Source organism: Rhinolophus hipposideros (assembly GCF_964194185.1).
Source record: "Rhinolophus hipposideros genome assembly, chromosome: 2".
Lineage (NCBI taxonomy): Eukaryota > Metazoa > Chordata > Mammalia > Chiroptera > Rhinolophidae > Rhinolophus > Rhinolophus hipposideros.
In genome coordinates this window covers 72230857-72253111 of record NC_138048.1, presented here as the reverse complement: position 1 = coordinate 72253111, position 22255 = coordinate 72230857, and the positions used below count along the sequence as shown (strand labels likewise).

General features: G+C 38.9%; 1 protein-coding gene across 7 annotated transcripts in view; it reads right to left on the bottom strand.

Annotated features, from left to right (window-relative positions):
- PLD1 (phospholipase D1) overlaps positions 1-22255 on the bottom strand; it is a 183659-nt gene that overhangs the window by 54428 nt on the left and 106976 nt on the right. For 4 of the 7 annotated variants that reach the window (XM_081072793.1, XM_081072795.1, XM_081072792.1 and 1 more), the window contains 7 exons: positions 18416-18526; positions 16345-16545; positions 15083-15296; positions 14381-14494; positions 4551-4679; positions 3676-3794; positions 2114-2227 (listed from right to left, as the gene is read on the bottom strand). In XM_081072793.1, the coding sequence (XP_080928919.1) occupies positions 2114-2227; positions 3676-3794; positions 4551-4679; positions 14381-14494; positions 15083-15296; positions 16345-16545; positions 18416-18526 (1002 nt within the window). The remainder of the gene's footprint in view (positions 1-2113; positions 2228-3675; positions 3795-4550; positions 4680-14380; positions 14495-15082; positions 15297-16344; positions 16546-18415; positions 18527-22255) is intronic. The other 3 variants (XM_081072797.1, XM_081072796.1, XM_081072798.1) reach the window with 1 other exon arrangement.

Sequence of the window (22255 nt, the reverse complement as noted above, 5' to 3'; positions counted from 1 at the left end):
TCTTAATGAGTTCATGATACACATGAGCATAACAAAGGACTAAGAAATCCTATTTTTTTAAACATCTGCAAAAATGTTTCTGTCCATGGGAATCTTTTTTTGTAGAATAGCTGTTAGCATTTTACAGGCAAAACCCAGCTTGGGGAACTCTGATCTAGGTTAATCTTCATAAAACATTCATCTATCACACTTCTTCCTGGATGAAGAAAAAAAGTTCCAAAGTTCACTAACACCTCTTAGATCAGGCCAGCACTCCAGGACCTTCAGATGTCAAAACTTCATCTATCACTCCTCCAAGATCAAATGGTTCACTGTAGTTATTCCACCATCGCCTGAACATGCAGGCCTATTCCTTAGAGAGGACACACAGTTCTCTCCCTCTCATTTGCCGAGCTCTCCCAGCCTGCCGGTCCATACTTTCACGATGGCGTTTAGTCCCAGACCACGCCTTGCAGTATTAACTGGATTCTTTCACATCACAGCTTTCTCTCCCCCAGTGAACTGTTTTCGGAGGCAGAGGACTCCTTTTCTGTCTATCTCCTTAGCATCTCAGTGTGCATGGATGACTTCACTGGACAAACAGGCCGCACTTTATAAACATATGTTGATTGAATAAATGAATTAATGAGTGAGTGAGTCTTGGTAAACATCCTTTCAAATTAATTGGCATTGTAGGTTCCTGGGTCCAGCCCACCTGAGCATATCAAGGATGAACACATAGGCATATAGGAGAGAACACTGATCTAGCCCGATCTCTAACACAACATCATCCAGTGATGCAGAGAAGGCAAATCAAGGGAGGCGTTTTGTAGCTGGGACATGCAGAATATCTGTCTACCTTACCAGAGTAGCAGGATGAGAATATGTAAAACAGGGCTTCACCAACAAGCATTAGAAGGCATACAGATAGCAACAGTGGGATAAAACGTTCTCTGCCGATATAATTCCCAGCAATGCCTTTTCCACAGATGCTTAATTAAGTACCTGCTAGCTTTGATAAGTTGATCATATCTTAAATCTTAAATTAAATTCTCTTGTTTTTTTAAAATCAAGCCTCCTATTTTATCTTACATCAGGGGTAGTTTTTCCCTTCCAGTAGAATAAAATTAAACAGGTTCATAAAATATTAACTTACATATGAATGCATAGAAATATCCCTGTGCCTCTAAATTTAAATTAGTTGTCTCCTTTTGCCTGGAAGACTAAGGATTTGCTATAGGTATTTATCTTAAGTGGTTTATCTTTCTGATTGTTCTATTATTTGACTTGTGGTCTGAAATGTCTTTTTCTTTCTTATATACACACAACTCTACTGGCACATAGCACAGAGTAACTGAATTAGGCATTTCATTTATATAACCATATTGCCTAGAATCCATGTCCAAATTGTGTAAATCCGTATTAATGTTTTCAATAGGAGACTGCTGCATCTTTATTTAAACAATACTTTTGATGCCGGCAGTGATGACTGAACAAAAGGCAGTGCCGAGAGCGCCCCATCCCAGTTCTGTCCTTGCATGATCTCAAGATATTTGAGCTGGCGTTGGCAGCGGGCGCTAACAATGGACTGGAGTAGGATTTCAAGCTCCACCTCTATTGATGCCTTGACCCTGGACAAGTCTCATAGCCCCACTGGGTCTTAATTCCCTTATTTGTCATTTGAGACGGTTGGACTGGATGTACCAACATTCTGTGACTGTACTAAAAGACCCTCTACAAGGCATCTGGTTACTTAGGAACTAAAATTAGACTGAATTATAACTAGCTGCCTAGATGCAAAGTTTCTGCCACATTCCGGGAGCTTAACCAGTGTCAGACCCTGGTTTACTGTGGATCATGTTGCGAGGGTCGTTTCAAAAGGAATTACAGGACAAGCCTTTCCTCGACTGGCTTTGTCTAAAGGTGTGCACTTATTATATTTATAAAAGAGTTTTGAAAAGACAAATTGAATACATTTTAAATAGGAAATCTAATACTAAATTTGAAAAGGTCCATTAGGATTGCCTTTGGAGTTGTCCTTATTGAAAAACCTGAAGCTAGAGCAATAGGCACTTAGTCCAGTAAGAGTCATTTTACCCAGCAGCACCTTGTGAAAAAGAAAAGCCAGACTGACCTGGACGGTAGCATGGACGGACCCAGGCACTTGATATTTCAACTCATGGGCTGTTGTCTGAGACTTTGGAAGCAGAAATGGATAAGAAAGGGACCGATATTTTGATTTCATAATCTAAAATAAAGAAAAACCGGTTTTAAAAAAAGATTCAAATGAGAAAACAGTTCCATTCTTCCCTACTTTGTGATTGCAAAAGAAATTCAAGTTCATTTGAAATAGAAAAAAAAAAAGTGTTAACAGTGGATATTTCTAGGTGAAGAGGCAACAGATTATTATTGTTTTCCTATTATTTGCCGGACAGAGAACTCCTTTGTTCCTTCTTCATCTTTCATAGGGAGCATGTATTGCTTTCTATTTTTAAAGAAAGCTTAAATATAATCTAGAGATACAGAGGAATATAATTACAAAACATGGAATTATTGTTTTGCAAACTGATTTTTTACGATGTTGTAGATATCTTGCCATAGCAATACAGTAGTAAATATCACTTTTTAATAACTTCATAGTAAAATGGTATGGAAGATCTCAATTTGTTCAAAAAATTCCTCTTAATGGACACTTCAGTTATTTCGTATTTTATTTGAATGATTGAAAGCAATGTCAAAATAAATTACTTTATTGGATTACTTCTTTAAAACCAGGAAAAGATTTTCTGAGTCAAAGGCTATACACTTTTTAAAAAGCTTTCGGTGTTATACCAATTTTACCCAGAAGCAGGGGATAAGAATATCAAAAATCCCAAACCCTATTGCAAATATTAGTAGTGTTTTTCTATCTTTGCTTATCTAGTAGGTTAAAAGTAATATTACTCTGTTTATTCAATCATGCCCCCTAAATGTTTATCAAAGATATTTCCATTATTTCTAAGAACTCCCACTGTTTATAATGCTATGTAAATGAAAAACAAGATGAGACTCTAAGTGGTTGATAAAACTCAGTCTTTTTCCAAATCATCAGGGAGAATAATACCTCGTCATCATTTAACGTAAATAAAACGGAACGTTAATAATACCTGGATGACAGGCAAGTAACTTATAAATGTTAAGTGAAATTCTGCAGAGTAACGAAGGCGTACTACAGATGACCCAATCTGCAGAAGAGAAAAATGGCTACCTCTTCTCATCCTGCTCCCTGTGCTCAGAACCCCCTCTCAGAAGCCGCTACAGTACAAACCCAGTGCAATGCCAGCAATGGGAGGAAGGACTTCAAAGTCTGAGCTCTCCCGTCTAAACAAGGCTCCCATGCTCCAGGTGACTATCCGCCCAGGGCAGAAGCTGCAGCAACACCGAGTGTCCCAGAGGTTAAAAGGGTTAAACCCACTGGCTCTGAGAGCAGCATCTATCCTTCGGAGCTCTGAGTCACGTGTAGCGTAAAAGCTCAGGGGCATTTTCTTTTCCTTGTGCCCAGAAGCCCAGGCGCTCTGACAAGCAGGCACCTAATAGCAGATACATAACACGACTGTGGCCACCACAGCAACCCCTTCTTGCTAATCTCTAGGTTTCTCCTCTTCCAGACCTGTCTTTCTTGACATAGACTGAACGATGATAAAACCATCCATGTACCTTTGTGAAGTTCCAGCGCTGGATGAAGTGACGTGCCACGTCACGAGCTGCCTTCCCGTGGACCACAGAAGCAATGTCATGCCATGGCATCCGGGGAGTGGAGTACCTGTCAATGAAATCTGCCCAGGTGCCCCAGGCAAGGATCACCACTAACTTCTGTGCCAGGGACGGAAGCCACCTGACCCCAGCGCTGACCCCAGCACTGACCCCAACTATGATAAGTAAAAGGCAACGTGGTACTATCCACTAGACGTATATTTCCAGGCTTGGGTGAAACAATATCTTCATAACCAACGGACGTATAGATAGATCTCACATTGAGGAACACAGTCTCTCAGGCATCCCCCTCCCCAAATATGTTTCCATGGCACTGAGTATTAGATAATCACTAGACAAGGCAAGATGAGAATTGGCACAAATTATCTAAGGCTGTGTACTTGATATTACTTTTTTTTTTGTCCTATTGAAATAACATCAGGCTACAAAAGCAGTGCCATCTCTATCTCCTCTTATATATAGAAGCACCGTGATAATCTGAAAATGTCATTTTAATGATGGAAAATGAAGATAAGCAGAATAGATGATCAAAGGAAGGGTAGCATCTTTGGTAGAATTACAGATTATTACTCCAAATATATGCCTATATAAAACCTGGACGTTTCAAACAAGTACGTTCTATTTCAATGTTCTTTTCGTACTGTAACTACGAGAAATCCTTAATTATATGACTGAATCCTAGTCTCCAAACTTTTGGCAAATATTCAAAACAAAACAAAGGAAAACAAAAGACACTCGATCATGCACTCTCATACTTGTTGGGATGTTGCCCAGTAAAAGACTAAATATCAGCAGCCACCTACTACCATGGTACTCACCAGCAAAAGGTTTATCAAGCTGAACCCAGTCTTTGAAGACAAAATTGCAGTAGTCCTTCCCATGCCAGAATCTGGTTTCCCCGTGCAGCTCTCCCACGCCTGTGTGCAAACTGCGGACAGAGCCCGTGTCTGTGAACAGAGCAAGACTCACTCAGAGACTGTGGTTCAGGCGGGCCCCAGGAAAGGAGGCTCAACTCTCATTTGTGAAAATACCTAAAGACTTATTAACTTGTCTTAAGACTCAACATTAGGGCAGCACATGTCTATTCTATCTGCGGCTATGGACTGACAATGTTTTATAAACCTCAAGTTTTTGTTAGGGGGCAGTTGGGGCTATAACCAAGTTCATCATGTGACAATGAAATTCAACATTCTTTTTCTTACCATCCACCAGATCACTGGAAGAATGGATCACAGAGTTAACTGTGAATAAAGAACTTGCTAGGAGGGACTAGGAGAGAGCAGTAAAGCCAGGTCAGGTGGAGAAACGTGAGGTGTAGAGGCCATAAAGAAGTCACGCCTTTCTCTTTCCTCAACCAATATAAGGAACAGCTACTACCCAATTCTTGTTTTCTGCATCTCAAAAAGAAAGAATCTCAAATTTGTAAACAGCTGACATGCTACCCCTGGAATTGTCCAGCTCAGTGACACTGCACTTCACTATTTTGGGCCAGAAATCCTTCATGTGTGAAAGGAAGAATTTGGCCTCGATGACATCTAGGATCTTTGGGACTCTAACGTTCTATATTTCTAAACTTATAAATAACAGCCAGAAAAATTACTGCAACAACAGCCAGAAGCTTATAACTACATAGGTGCAAAAGCAGCCCGCTACTGCCACATTTCTCAAAGAGCTTTCCTGGGACAGTTTTATTCAGGGGCAAACATTTTGACTTAAATCGTTTGTATGTTTATAGGCTATATTGACCACAGAGACAACTAAGCAGGAAGACCAGCCGAATTACAAATCACAAATGCAGCGCTTGGCACAAAAAAAGCACTTAACAAACAGACATGGGATGCAAAAATATTTGTTGAGTGAATAGATAGTACCACATACGGTAGCCAGTGAGAGTACTGAGCTGGTCCCCCTACCACCACGCTGTCCCAGACCTGTCTTTCTAAAACGCAGACTCCTTGCTTAAAAGCTTTCTAGGATCACCTGCTACCTACAGGGGGTCCAATCCTAAGGGCTCAATGTACACAGAAGTCTCTTCCCAAACTGGTGCCAAGCTCTCTCTCTGGGTCTTGCTCTTCCCCATACAACCCAGGCTCCATGTGCACCATATTTCTCTCTGAGGTTTGACAGGCCTGGTCTGTCATGTCTCTGTGCAGTTGGCACATTACTCCTTCTGCCTGGAATGCTCGCCCTTTCCTCTCAGGCTGACCTCCTCCTCATCCTTCAAAAGCCACTTCGCTGTCACCTACCCTGGGGACACCTCCCAGCTCCCAATAGGGACAGGCTGTCCCTAGCAATTGCTGTAGAACCATTTCATAAGGACGCTCCCTCCCCACCACAAGTCTATCTATAATGTAAATTGCTCAGGGGTGGGGAGTGTATCCCATCACTGCCTGGGGTAGGACCTGGCGTTCAATAGGCAATCAATAAGTATTTGCAGGGTGTAAGTTCCTAAACAATCACCCCACACACTACTAATATTCTATCTCAAACTGAATGATTAACCTTCAAAGGTTATTACAATTTTCTATTAAAGAATAATGTCTTGCGGTGCTAAAGATTAACAAAACTAAATGTTAACAATAGAATTCTATTAATATAATTAAAATGTCCATACTGCCTAAGGCAATATACATATTCAACGCAATTCCTATCAAACTACCAACGACGTTTTTCACAGAAATAGAACATATAATCCTAAAATTTATATGGGACCATAAAAGACCCCGGATAGCCTCAGCAATCTTGAGAAATAAGAACAAAGTGGGAGGTATAACGATACCTGATTTCAAACTATACTACAAGGCTACAGTAATCAAAACAACATGGTACTGGCATAAAAATAGATACATAGATCAATGGAACAGAATAGAGAGTCCAGACATAAATCCATGCCTATATGCCCATCTAATCTACGACAATGGAAGCAAGAATGTACGATGGGGTAAAGATAGTCTGTTCAATAAGTGGTGTTGGGAAACCTGGACGGACACATGCAAGAAAATGAAGCTGGACCACCTCCTTACACCATATACAAAAACAAATTCAAAATGGCTTAAAGACTTAAATGTAAGATCTGAAACCATAAAATATCTAGAAGAAAATATAGGAAGAAACTTCATGGACATTACCCGGAGTAAGATTTTCACTGATATATCCCCTCGCGCGAGCGAAGTAAGAGAAAAAATAAACATGTGGGATTACATCAAACTAAAAAGTTTTTTCACAGCAAAGGAAACCATCAATAAAACAAAAAGGGATCCTACTCTATGGGAAAAGATATTTGCCAATGATATATCTGATAAGGGATTAATATCACAAATATATAAAAAACTTACTCAACTCAACTCCAAAAAAACAAACAACCCAATTAAAAAATGGGCAGAGGACTTGGGGAGACATTTCTCTAAGAAGGACATACAGAAGGCAAGAAGACATATGAAGAAATGCTCAACCTCACTAACCATCAGAGAAATGCAAATAAAAACCACAATGAGATACCACCTCACTCCAATCAAAATGGCTATTATCAATAAATCAACAAACAACAAATGCTGGCGCGGATGTGGAGAAAAGGGAACGCTAGTGCACTGTTGGTGGGACTGCAGATTAGTGCAGCCACTATGGAAAACAGTATGGAGGTATCTCAGGAATCTGAAAATGGAACTACCCTATGATCCAGTAATTCCACTCCTAGGCATCTACCCGGAGAAATCCAAAACTCCAATTCAAAAATCTGTATGCACTCCTATGTTTATTGCAGCACTTTACACAATAGCCAAGATATGGAAACAACCAAAATGCCCATCGGTAGATGACTGGATTAAGAAGCTGTGGTACATTTATACAATGGAGTATTACGCAGCCATAAAGAAGAAAGAAATCTTATCATTTGCAGCAACATGGATGGATCTAGAGAACATTATGTTAAGTGAAATAAGTCAGAAAGAGAAAGACAAGTACCATATGATCTCACTTATATATGGAATCTAAAGAAAAGACTATGTGAATGAACTAATCAGAGTCAGTTTTGGGGACGCAGAGAAAAAACCGAGAGTGGTTAGATGGGTGTGTGGGAGGGGGTTGGGGATAAGGGGAAAGGTGAAGGGATTTGGAAGCAGCTGGTAACCACAAGATGGCCTCAGGGTTTTTCTTTTGAAAATTAATTTGGGGAAGGTATTCTATAATGTTGTAAAGATTTTGTTGGGTATCCGATGGACATGCGTCCTATTTGGGAGACCACCTAAGGGATACTGTGGATACCTGATCATGGCATTGTACATCAGAAGCTAAACATTAATGAATGCCAACTATAATTTTATATATATAATGTGATGGTTCAGTGTGAGGTCGGAGGGATAGTGGATGGGGGGAGGGGGGTTCACAGTATGAGGGATATAAATGATGAACGTCTAAGTATTACCTTGTTTTGTACACCTGAAACTAATAAATAAATTAATTAATAAAAAAAAAAAAAAAAAAACAATAGAATTCTATTGACTTCTCCCAGTAATTTATTTTCCTGCTCTATAAGACTGAGAGGACAAAGTACTGGCAGGTCTGTTTGCTCATCTGTCGGCTCGTTAGTAAGCCTGGCACTTTGTTTAAAAAAGGAAAAGAAAGTAAAAAGGGACAAAGGATGAGATAAATAAGGGGTCAAATTCCAAATTGAAAATATATTGTCGTGCAGGGCCACCTGCAAGGTCTCTGCTCCCGCTCCCCACATAAGAATGCAGGATGTGGTGAGGTCAAAAAGGAACGCCCACGGAGCCATAGATGGGGGAGTCATACCACTATCGTCTCACTGGAGGCTGGAGTCACACGATGTGCAACCTGCTGTCTGCTTTTCTGCCAACCGACTGACTCTCCTCGACTCCACTCCCCAGGCCAGCCACGGCAGTTATATTAGTGGCCAATGGCTCAAGGGTTACAGCTGATGGCCATCCAATCACAGTTGATGGCCATCTACTACCCGAGCCAGCACCTTTCCACGTGAGGCCGAGAGCCTGGAAACTGCTCTCTGGGGCTCTGTCCCCACATATACCTATGTACATACAGTAAATATAAAATTTGTTTTTGTCAATTGAGAGATTCTAAGCTAATGTTTTACATATATACACATACACTTGTTTAAAAATTAACTTCTACCTGACAATCAGTTATGGTAAGAAAAACAAAACCAAGGAAATTCTTAGTCTTACAAAATTATCTTGGTACTAATTGTATTCAACCTGCTCCTAATTCAAATCTATTTTTGTTTTTGGTCATGGCCTAAACTATTCCAAAACGATCAAGGTCCTCCTAGGAACAGATAAAATATTAAGGCAATAGAGCCCAATACTCCGAGTTACTGAGATTACCGCTCAGAATCGTACAAGCGCCTATATAAACAGAGAGGGTGTTTTACACCAGCAATGCCAACCTGAGGGGTTCTCACTAGTCAGTACCTGGTTCACAACTGATTTCATAATTGCACCTGCCTTGCCTTTTGGTATGGGATTTTCATGCCAGTTTTCTGCAATCCTCATTCATCAGTGGTGCAGTCTCCGGCTGCTAATGTTCATGAAAACAGTGTCTTCCTGCCCCTCGCCCAGTGTCTTCTGGCTTTGGCACGTCCTCCTCCATTTTCTCTCATCTCTTGGCTTTCAAGGCTGCATTCCCCTACCATTATTCCAACCCATCTTCTGGATCTTTCCTCACTCCTCCTCCCTAACAAGGTTTCCCCCCAACTTTCTCTTAAGTGTACCCCTCTAGCCCTGGCTTCTCTTTTGGGTTCTGATCTACAGCCATTTCTAGTGCCTCACTTGACCTTGTCTACCTAATTGTCCCACCAGAACTTTAAAATCACATGTCACCCGAGAATCATTAGCATCCCCACAAAATCAAGTCTTCCCATGAGATTTCTGCTTTCTGTTTATAGTGCTTCAAGTTCAAACCTCAGAATCACCTTTGGCTCCTCCTGCTTCCCTGTCTTCTCTACCCACCTCCCTGTCACCATTTCCCAAGTCCTACTGAAATTCTGCTGGTTGCTCCTTTGGAAAAAGTCTGTTCCATTCGCTTCATTCTCAGGCCCACTGGAACAAGCCAGTCAGGCTCCCCGTGTCTCTAGTGTAACTTAGTAAAACGCTTAACCCTTCCACTTGCCCACCCACCTTTCATCCCCTCCAAATCCCACCTCTACCCCGTAACCCCCAGAGATTCTCCAACATTTATTTGATGAAGTTCAATGTCTCAAGGCCCTCCATATACTGGTACAGATATATCGCACCACCTCAATCTATACAAGTTAATGAAACTTTAACCACAATTCCAATCCCCAAAGCTCTGAAAACACCTCATTTATTAGCAAAACCTGACCTGAACTGACAAGAGGTTATTATCTTTGTTTATCCCACTTGGTGTTGCACAAATATGAACGATTTACTTATAGGGTATTCCCTGAACCCTGCAATGAGTGTAACATAACAGAGAGTATAGGTATTATATTACCTTTCTAAAATCCAGAATCTTTTAATTTCTGAACCACATATGACCCCCAGGATTTTGCAAGAAATGGCAGACCTCTATGTATTTACTACATTCCACACCTAGGTCTGAAATAAATACTTTTGGAATTTCCCGTATCTGTCCCTTACAATATAATATTTACCTGGAATGCCTGTTTTCCCCTTCTTAGTCTCTAGCTACTGAATTTCTGCTTATACTCAAGGCCTCAATGAGTTACATGTTTTTTAAAATCTTTTGGTTTTGAACCGTTTTTGGATTTTCGCATTGTGGTTCAGGGTTTACATTTGTGGAGAAGGCTTCACCGACAATTCTTGTCAGTAGGGTTATCTCCCCTTGATGAATTACTAAGACACTAGGTTAGTAAAATACTTAAAACTGACACTTCTCTATTAGGTAATAAGCTCACTGACAACTGAAAACAAGTCTTATACATCCTATACCACTGCATACCTGGGAACAGAGTCTAAAAACAACTTAACCTACTATTCACTGTCCCTCATGATTAGAGATCTGAGTTTGAAACACCTTTCTCAACTAAATTGAGATTTTCCCCCCTCAGCCATATATTTAATCTTGCTTAAAAGGAAGAGATCAGCAAAAAGTCCCTGAATATAAGGAGCGTAAAATTCAGTCTCTTTAAAATAACATCGTATCAAGCAAAGCAATGTCAACTTGAAATTCTCCCTTCTGCAACATAATTAAAAAAAATAAAAATCTTGAAGATGGCTGAGTGATTGTGAGTTTAAATACATACTACAGACATCTACCATGGTTACTAATTACATTTAAGATGGTGTGGTTTTTCTACTTAAACACCTATGGTGGTGTTGCATGCACGCCATCATGATTTCTGTGCCACCAGGAAGGTTCACCAGAAGCCCAATTCATCACGACCTTCGGCATGCAAGTGGAACTGACATGGCAGAGAAGCTACTCCACTTCGCATCCTCAAGAAAGGGAGTTATTAACATAAGCAAACATTCCGTTTCAAATTTCTAATGAAGAGTCACTCTATGCTTCATTTGGGTTTCAAGCCTTATGCGTACAAGTCAATACCAGTTCAAGTCATTACATGATTTAAATGTGGAGCTATGCTCTTTAAACTTCCTTTATTATTAATAGGATCTTACTTTTTTTTTTCAACACAAATGCACACAGAACTCCAATATATAAAACGATGCGAGCAGGATTGTTCTGGTTGAATCAGGTATCAACAGAGGTGGCCCACCTGCTCAGTACCCTCCTCAGAGCCCCTGAAAAACACCAGGGTCCCAGGAACAGACTTGTGCAAAGCACTGCTCCACCAGAACGACTCAACTATCCTTTGGCTTCCCTTTTTATGGAAATTCATTTTTTTTTCATATTAAAAAATTAAATTTGTATGTTAGTGTATTTATTGGAAAGATTCCTCTCTCTCTCATATCCCACACTCAGTACATTAGCAAATGCCATGAGCTCCACCTAAGATGTATTCAGTACCTGCTGGGTCACGACTTGCCACCTGGGTCTGCTCTGAAGAATGAGCCTGTAAAAATGTAAGTGAGACCTTGTCTGCCCTTTGCTCAAGGCCATCGGATGACTTTCTGTCTCACTCAGTTGTACCAGCCAAAATCCTTTCAAGAGCTTCAAGCGCTTACATACTCACCAGCCCTCTCTGACTCTGCTGCTGTCATTGTCCACTAGACCACTCCATTCCAGCCCCATTCCTGGGACACAGCAGTCTCCTCCTGCCTCCCAGACCTTCACTGGCCCTTCCTCATGGTGGGGACACCCTCCCCCACACCTCCTCTTATCCTCATTCTTCTCTTCCTTTTGATCTCTGTTGAAAACTCCGCTGTTAGAGAAAAATTCTCTGACCACTACCGTGTTTCCCTGAAAATAAGACCTAACCAGAAGACAAGCCCCAGCATGATTTTTCAGGATGACATCCCCTGAACATAAGCTATAACGTGTCTTTTGGAGCAAAATTAATATAAGACCTGGTCTTATTTTCGGGCAAACACGGTAGATATAAAATAGTAACTGCTCCTCTCCACTCTTCCCCCTTCCCCTGCTCTATTGTTCTCCATGAGAATTCTGACTACTTGATATGTTGTGTTTGATGAACTATTTACAGATACAATTCCCATCCTTAACCGTCAACTAGTTAACTGAATTTCATCTGTTTTGTTCACTACATCCTTAGTACTTAGACGAGTGGCATATTATAGGAGTTCAATAAATACTTTTTTCATGAAACAAATGAATCGTATATATTGATTTGTATATCCCCACTTCGTTTTTTAATGAAAGCACAATTCCCTCAAGGGGATAACCACTCATTGTTTTCTTCACCATCCCCCTACTGTTGGATATTTAGGGTAATTACTTTTTTTTGTCTCTCTCTCTGTCTTAATAAAACAATGCTGCACTAGACACGTATCCAGTTTATTAGGGAGGTTTCCACCAGCACCTGAAAACCACTCACATTAGTGTCCTCAGATCATCTTGCTCAGCCTGACATTGGCCTGAGTTACCTACTCTGTTCAGCACCTGGCTGGTACCTGCTTTTCCACTTGCCCCCATCCTACTGTCAGCAACACAACCACTCAGTCAGAACTCAGACCCCTCCACATCAGGGTTCGTCTACCTCATTCCACCATCACATTTTCAACTTTAGTCCTAAAGTAACAAAGCCACACGTGGAATTATAAAGCACTGCCTGGGCCTGTTTCCAGTCCTTTGCCTTTAATAATTGCCCTTGCATTCGCCCCTGACCTGGCTCTTTGGATTACCCGGCGGCCTCCCAGTTCCCTGTCTTAGGGCTTGGAGGTCCGGGGAGCGCAGGAATCACTGAGTTGTCCCTGAGTCCACATAGGCATCAAGTAATAGCTGGATGCTAAATAAATAAAATGTCTCCTCAGTCTCCTCCATCATCTAATGTATACCGATTTTATGATTTATAACATGCAAATTCACTTAACAGTTACATTGGCGCTTTAGTTCATTATATATAATCAGTTTAAAACCAAAATAACAAAAAAACACAGGGGCCCTAGACTACAGAATGCTAGGAGCCACTGCTCAAAGTCCAGGGTAATTTATCAGGTTCATTAGCTCCTGCCAGCCACAAGTGACTCACATCCAGCCACCTTAGCTGGGTTCTAAGTCAGTCACCTCCTAAAGAATACACTGGAACAAAAGGTCATGATGTAGTGATCTACTTTTCTGCTAAATCACAAATCTGAATCATGAACTCTGGGAGGCTGATAAACTAGAATTTCACTGCGCAAGTCACTTATCACCTCTAACCTTGAACTACCTCATCTGTAAAAAGAGGATCACACTATTACAAGCAAGCACCACAAGGGCTTGGGGCAATGACCAGCAGAGTTTGCACACCATAAACACTAGCTTGTGACTTTATTATGGTTGCTATTTATTATGATGGTTACTTGTCCCTATATCTGACCCACTGCCAAATTCTCTTCATTCTTACCACCATAAATGAGACCTCATTAATTTATTCTTCAACTATGTGATTCTTCTTCAAAAAGGTTATCAGATTACAATTTTTAAAAATTCACAGTTAGAGCACGAAACCTCCATTCAATGATCATCAAGATTCTTAACTAAATAAAAGTCCAACTCTTTATTTCTGTTGGGGAGTCCAAATGTGACTGTAGTATATCTTCTTGGTCTTATAACACAGACTGCATCTCAACCAAATGATGTATTTTCTAATATTACAATGCACTTGGTGCTTTCCTGTTCCAGCAGTTTTGCTCCACTCATTTCCTTCACATGCAATGTCTTCCTGTCCTCAGCTGCCCAATCAAATTACTTCCAAACCTAATTCCAATGTCCCTGTGCCATGAAAGTCTTTCTGGCTCCTCACAGAGAAGTCCTCATGCCTTCCACAGAATGTCTACGACAGCTCTGAGTGGCAGGTGCTATGCACTGTACTGCTATTAGGTTATGTTTTATCTCAGTGCTGGAGTGTAGCTTCTTGCAGGGTGGGAATGTTGTGTACTCTCCCATGCTTTGCTCTCAATAACATGTGGCGTGAAACTGTGTGAACAGAAAGCCAATCCAGAAACACACTCTGCTCATGCAACAACAGCCAAAGCCTAAGCGGGTTCCGTCGCTTCACACAGTCACTTACCAACGTTAGGTCTAGCGAGTCCCTGCTCAGAATCATTGGAAGAGCGAAAGAGTTTCAAGTGGGGTTTTAAACCATGGATTAAATTCTGACGACTTCTACAGTGATTACAGTAACCTGGAGAAAGTTGAGAGTTCTTTTTTTACAAAGAAATATGTTTGTATATATCAGACTTTGCAAACTGGAAAGCAGGTTTGATCATTGTTAATACGAGGCAAGGGTTCAAAATCAGTCACAAATTCTGTGCAACAGAAAGTTACAGTGATTTTAAGGCAGGTGTAAAAAAGAACAGTACATTTATAAGATGTAAAATTTCCGATGTTTGAGGATAAAAGCTTGATGTATTTCTGGATGGAAAGACAAATGAAATTTCTTCTATAAAAACTTTATAAAGTGTTCTTCATTCTTTGCTTTTTCCTTCATAACTTGGCACTACTGAATAAATGCTTAGTCATTCTGCTACCATCCAAAGCATGAATTGTGGTTGTTAGGACTACTTCTGTGAACAATCAATAAACCTGTTCTACAATGAGGCCAACAAAGCCATGAGCTGGCATGATGTTGACTAAGATGCTCTAGTGACCTTTTGGCATTGCTCATTTTACTCCATTATAGAAAGACAGGTTTTGAAAACAGGAATAGAGGGTCTGGCCACGGGGGAACCGAGCATCACCGAGATCATTTCCCGCAAAGACGAGGACTTACTGGAGCTGCTGTCAGCGCTGCTGATGCTGTCCGTGCTTTGCAGGTGGTGCCTCTGCAGCTGCCGATAGAGGCTAAATTTGGAGAACCTTCTAGATTTTCCTATTCCTTTCGGTTTTGAATCCGTGTCATTACCACTCTTCAGGATGGGCAGCTTTTTAGGAGATTTGTTTCTATCTTTGAGGCTTAAGGATTCCATAGACTCTGATGCTTCAGCCTAAGAAAATTATTAGAGGGAGGGAGGGAGGGAGGAAGGGAGGGAGGGAGAGAGAGAGAGAGAGAGAGAGAGAGACTGCATAAGATACACTGCAGTGTGGCCTTTTAATTTCAGTCAGCTGAGGTGTAAAGTTGGCACATGACAGAAGCTCCCTAACAGACACCCAGTAATGCGTGAGGTCAGCCACAGGGCAGTGGGGAATTCTGGGGAGCTGTTTAAATACTACCAAAGGCGGACCAGGCGTGCCTTTGTAGTTCTCCTTTAGGGTGGCCAAACGCTTGACATTTCATACCAATTAATCTTTTTATCTCAAATACAATTGCATACGTTACCTTCACTGTTGAGCTACTGAACTTCTTCCTCTGATAAACATTAAGTAAGCAATGCTTTTTCTGTCACCTACTCTCCCTATTACCTATTCACTAAACCTCTATTTTCCCAGAAAAGTCACTAACATATCCATCAGTCAAATGTTTTAATCAGTGTATTGATATTTTGGCAACCACTTGAGCTGAAATAATAAATACATGGAGCTAGGCATATAGATATTTTGGCAGCTCCTTATTTGAAAAGTAATTTGAGAAGTTATTAACTTCCTGCTTTCAAATAGAATTTCTTAGATGAGTCCAGATTGACCTATCCTATTTTTTATGTCTTGAACTAGAAGATTCCAAAAACCTTGGCAGCTATCTGTAATAAGGCTGCCTGTTTAACATAAAGCCCAAATGCCACATATGACTAATGAACTTTTTTTCAAATAGGACATAAATCTTTAATTTATATGGAAAACAAAGGAGCTGACTATGAGATAGCAAATTGAATCTGTCTCCTCTTCTTACAAGAGAAGAAACAGAGACTAAGAGAAGCAAAGTTACAGAGCTGTTAGGTGGTCTTTGAAACCAGGGCTATCTTTGTTTGACTCAATGGTCCTTTCTCCCCCAGGGACATGCCACCTTTCACTCACTCAATCAATAAGCCACGCTGTCATACCCGCTTACCCAAAGTGTGTCCCTTTCATGCATTTCTGTAAATGCTGAAAACTACTTACCGTGAGGGAACCCAGAGATGGTCCCGTGATGACGCGCTTCACGCTGCCCACGTCCGTGAGCCTGTGCTCATTGTCATCCCACCTTCCATAGGCCAGGTCGATCCCACCCACAAAGGCCACTGATTGGTCGATGATGATAAGTTTCTCATGATGAGCCCACAGATAGACACTGGACGACATATGATCTGGGTGTCTCATCACCTTGGGAGTAAAAAAAAAACACATGTAATATGCTTTTTAAAATGTCCTTCATATTATATAATAAAATAGGTCGGTTTTCTCCCCCTAAATAGCATTTTCTATAATTCAGATACCAAAGTGGACTCTGTATACACCAAATAAAATCCCCAAACTTCTAATTTTATTCTCCATATTTAGCAGAAGACTCCTAGTTACTTTTTAAGCTGCCCCTGTCCCTATCCATACTATATTTTGGGGCAGTTGCCATTTAGCCCAAAGTTTGGTCACATATTTCAATAAAAGTCAGCTCAATGAAATAGCTGATTCCCTTTTCCCCCTCTAAAATGATTATATGTGGTATTATTTCTTAAAATACTCTAAAAATTTTTAACCAACATCTATCTCTGGCAAAATTTTTAATAACTATATTGATATTTTGGCAGCCATTGAATGGAAATATTAAGCATATGGATATAGATCTTTTGTCAGCTCTTGATTTGAAAGGTACTTGAGGAGCTACTAACTTCCTGCTTTCAAATAAGATTCTCTCTAAATGATCCCAGACTGACCTATCCTAATTTTGTATGACCTTAAGTAGAAACAGTCCAAAAACTTTGCATAGTACTTTTTTTAATAACACATTTCTTTATTGTGGTAAAATACACATAACATAAAATTTACCATAGTAACCATTTTTTAGTGTACCATTCAGTGGTATTAAGATCATATTGTGTCATCATCATCACCATCCATCTTCAAAACGCTTCATTTTGCAAAAGTGAAACTCTATACCCATTACACATTAACTTCCTATTCCCTTCTCTCTCCAGCCTCTGGCTACCACCATTCTACTTTCTGTCTTTATGAATTTGACTACTCTTGGCATCTATTATATAAATGGAACCATACAATATTGTCATTTTGTGACTGGCTTATTTCACTTAGAATAACATCTTCAAGGTTCATTCATGTTTTAGCATGTCAGAATTTCCTTCCTTCTTAAGAATGAACAATACTGCATTCTATGTATATAGCAATCCATTATTGTGAGTGGGATATTAAAGTGTCCAACTATTATTGTGGAACTGTCTATTTTGCCCTTCAGTTCTGTCAGTGTCTGATTTATATATTTTGATGGTCATAATTAGGAATGTAAATGTTTATAATTGTTTTATTTTACATCATTAAACCATTTGTTAATATATAATATCCTTCTTTGTCTATTATAAACTTTTCTGATTTAAAGTCTATTTTGTCTGATATTAGTATAGACTGTCCTGCTCTCTTTTAGTTGCTATTTACATTTAATATCTTTTTTAACCAAGTGAAATATATAATTGTTATATACTTTAAGCCTGGTAGAGATGTATTGATTTATTGTCTGCATGTATCTCAATAAGTGGGCAATGCTTATTGATAGGCTTTATGTCTTTGGCAAAATATCAAATAGCTTTTTTCAAATGGCTTATCATGCTTATTTACTTTATTAGCATTACATACAAGGTGCTAGTAAGAAAAGCACTTTAAATCCTAGAGGAGCTCTCTTTGTTGTTATCAGTATTTACGTGATTCCACAGGGAGCTCACATCTCAGAGTTTCCAGGATAATCTTAATGAGGAGTATGGGAACTTGACACGCCTCTTACATATTAAGACAACTGTAGGAAGTGTGTTCTTGGCTAATTTATCAGGGTAAGAGAAGCTGACTCCAGCAATATGGGAAGTATAAGAAGGTATGCTATTTTGTTTTATTTCAGAGAAGGCCACAATACTATTTATTTAAAATAGACATTAGGGAATACTACAGATAACCACTGTTCAAAGCAAAACATAACTGAGAAAGTACAGACTAATAAAGCAGACACATGGTTCAGCAAGATGAACCTTCATACCTTTATGTTGGGGTGTAGACGAATTAAGGTCCTCTTGCTATATTCACTATTGATTCCAAGAGCAAGTTCCACCTCTTTGTAGAGCATTACGAAGATCCTCACCCCCTGTTGCTGTCACAAGAGACACATAGGAAGGAATGAGAATTTCTGCAGGTAGGTTATGATTTTCTTTCTCTTCTTCCTGTGTTTTCTTCTATACACAAGTGTAAAAAAGTGTTTAATGAAAAACAGAAACACAGAAAGGTAAAACATAAATGTATTATTAAAATACAAATATCAGAAATAAAAATGTATCTCCCTTCCTACGACTTGTCATATCGAGAGAGTGTCACTCTATTTGACCAATTATAGTCAGAAGGTTGAAATTGTAACCTCAACTACTAAAAGTGTCTGATACTGCTATACCTGGGAACATTTCCCAATACTTGTCATTGAGGAAAGCTTTGGCTTGATTCATATTACAGATTTAGGCTTTTCGTTTGTTTTTATTATACTTCAATTATTAAAGTAGCAGTGATTAAAAAAAACTCTGATGCAATAAGTTATACTAAATATCCCTTAAATGTTTCTGGGGATGTTTTGCATAGAATCTTTCTTTATTAAAACATTATTTAAATGGAAAAAAAAATTTCTTAATCTTTAAAGATAAATGTGTTGGTTCACATTCTTAACCCATAATGAAATCATGAATGTCTATTTCACTAGTGAAATGACTTCTTCAGAAGTCAGTATTTCTAACATTCAAAAATCTGTGAATTTTAGCAGTAGTAGCACACAAATTAACACTGATCCACCTTTAGATGTTGGACCCAAAAGAAAATAGGCCATTGTAAGGGTCAAATTAAGTCAAAAGTGCCCGGTAAACTTGAACAGGTTATACAAATAACATTGACTATGAATATTAAGGATCAAAATGACAATGTCCAACAGCTGGTAATATAAGAAAAGTACTACCGTAACATTTTCTTTTCTAGTTCTGGGTGGTGACAAGGTTTTAGCCTATGCTAAACCACCCACCCCTGAATATCCCTCCCGTTCTCCCTGTTCACTCAGATGGTTCCCTCTCAACATACAGGTCACAATGTATTCCGCCAGAAAACTCGGCTTGTTTTATCACTTTTTAGGTTTGCAGCCTCAGTATTGCTGCACAGTTTGCAGCATTTTAATTTGCATTCTCTATACCCAGCAGCTCTGAAAACATTTTCAAACATACTGCATACATACTGGATAATGTATCTACACCTAGGCTTTTAATATCCCAGAGATCACCGGCAAAATTTTTTCCATAATACTTTCTGGCGTATTAGAGATACAGGCATATCTAATAAATTATTGTGACAAAAAATAATTTAGTTGTAGTATAAATGAATAATCCATGATAATTAGGCATTGTTCGTAAGGGAAATCTAAGTCACAAATTTAAGAAACCTTACTGGGTTGACACATCTAATTTACAATAACTGAATATTTTTGCAATGCTATAAAAATGTGAAATAACTTTGGAGTTAATATTTTTAGGTTGCCGGATGTAAAATAGTGGAGTAAACCAAACACATATACAATTCCCCAATATTGCTCTGCTGGTATTAAGAAGCATTATTTTGGCCCCTACAGCCTTATAATAATACATCACTTCAAAATACTATCTTTCTTGGTGTACATTTCTGTATACATTTCTGGAGGGACACACTAGATTTATGTTCTGGGCTGCATTAAGAAAATGTGAGTGCCAGAAGAAGACACACTCTTGCTCTTAAAAAAAAAAAAAGGTAAAAAAAAAAAAATATATATATATATATCATTCTATTTCTCTAGTTAACAGTCTATTTCTCTGACTTTTGGAACTTGCTTTTTATATTATATTATATTATATTATATTATATTATATTATATTATATTATATTATATTATAACTATTACTTGAGGAAAGCAGTAAGGAAGTGAAAGTATAGGCGAGAAAAGAACAGCGTAATAATGTCTCATGGCCTGTGAGTGCTTTGCTGAATGAACCACTGATTGAGGGTTCTAAACGCAAACTTCTAAACGCAAAATTATTTTTCTCCTCTATTATTGATATTTACTTTGAATATTGAACATTTTTGAATGCTGCACTGAGTAACAGTTACAAAACAACAGCCTCCCATGGAAAGATATAATACAAAGTTTGAAATCTAAAACTTCAGCCTAAATTATAGAACATTACAGCTGACATCTTTTATCATGGCTCATTTGTTTCAAATGGATGAAATTCTACTTCTAAGGCTTACGAGATTATTACTCACAAAGGACAGTAGCTGCAAATTAGGAACTGGCCTAAATCTTACAATTTTCCATTTACTTGCATAACTAATGGATTTTGGGAAATGAGATGTTAATGCTAACAGATTGCATTATTACCCTCCATCTATTAATACCTGACATTTTCTCCTATACCACATATTTTCTCATCAAAATAAATCAACTCTAAAGGAAATAGGGTAGTCTTTTTAGCTTAAATACAAAGAAATGACTAACAAAGAAGTAATTAAAAACAAAAATTTCATTTTTATGCAGTCGGGTTTATAATTATTTACTTACATCCATGTTCACAATAAACAGTTAATTAGTGACAGCATTTCTGTGATAACAAAGCAATAAATCCCTCTTCTTTTGATCAAGGTATTACAATACTATCATAAACTCTAAACTTTTATAAGGGCAAAGGAGAAAACGTTTCTTGGGAACGAAGGCTTCTACAAATGGTGGAAATGTTTGTGCAAAATGAAAGTCAAGTTAGAAATCGAAGAGCTGATGTTAATTCTGTCATTTAAAAATACACTTTTGAAACATCTAATGTTTTTCCAATGCCTTTTAGTGACCCTACAGGAAATCACTTTTGCTTAGAGAGGGGAAGTAGGAGAGCAGATGGCCTGGAGTTGACTAAGTAATTATCAAGTTGCTTACCTCTGTTGAAGTTTTTTGAGTCAACTAACCTGAAGGTTCCACAGAATAAACTTCATGGAACCGGCCTAAATTTCCAAAGACAAAAGTTCTGTCCTCTTTTCTAATTAGTTTTTAATTAAGTAGAACAGAGACAATAGGAGTTTAACATATACATAATACATGTGAATACAAGCAAAATAAAAATTTTTCATAGTTGCAATCAAGAGACTGTTTCTGAGCTGGGTTTTTCTCTGATTGTTCACAGTAACTGTGGCCAAAATAATTTTCCAGATGTAACCAACTTTGTCCACTGCTTGAAGACAGCTTAGCTTATACAGCCACAGGATAACTGTTAATTTTATCACTTATCATGTACTTCTGCAGGGGATGCGATATTTTGGGAAAATGAAAGTAAAAGTGACAAAGAAATTGTATCCTTGCCATTGCAATGCAGGCAGCTGTGGGATGTAAGAGTACAACCGCTTGCGTGCCTTTTTTCTTTTTCTTTTCTTTCTTTGCTTTTTTATCAGTTTTGTTTAAAGCACACTCCTCAAGGTTGAAGATCCTTTCTCCCCTTCCCTGCCATGCCCTTCTAGGCCCCCCACTTTGATAAGATCCCCTTTGATCTGTGTGGAGATGTGATTATTCATCTCACTTGACAAGCTGGGACATCTTTCCCTCCTATTGCTCACTGATTGTAGCTTTAGGGTGTGCCTTGTGGTGCAGGACAGTAAGAAATTAACCTGATAATAAAAATTCCCTCTGAGGACCTAAACATTTTTCTGTAAGTTTCCAGGTTGCTGCACTTGAAATGTCTTTTGGTGCAAGCATCATCAGAAGTATCACGTATTTCTAAGGTTGAAATGTACAAATCGGGTCCAGGGATACGGTCACCATAACTAGGATGCAAGTTTTCTC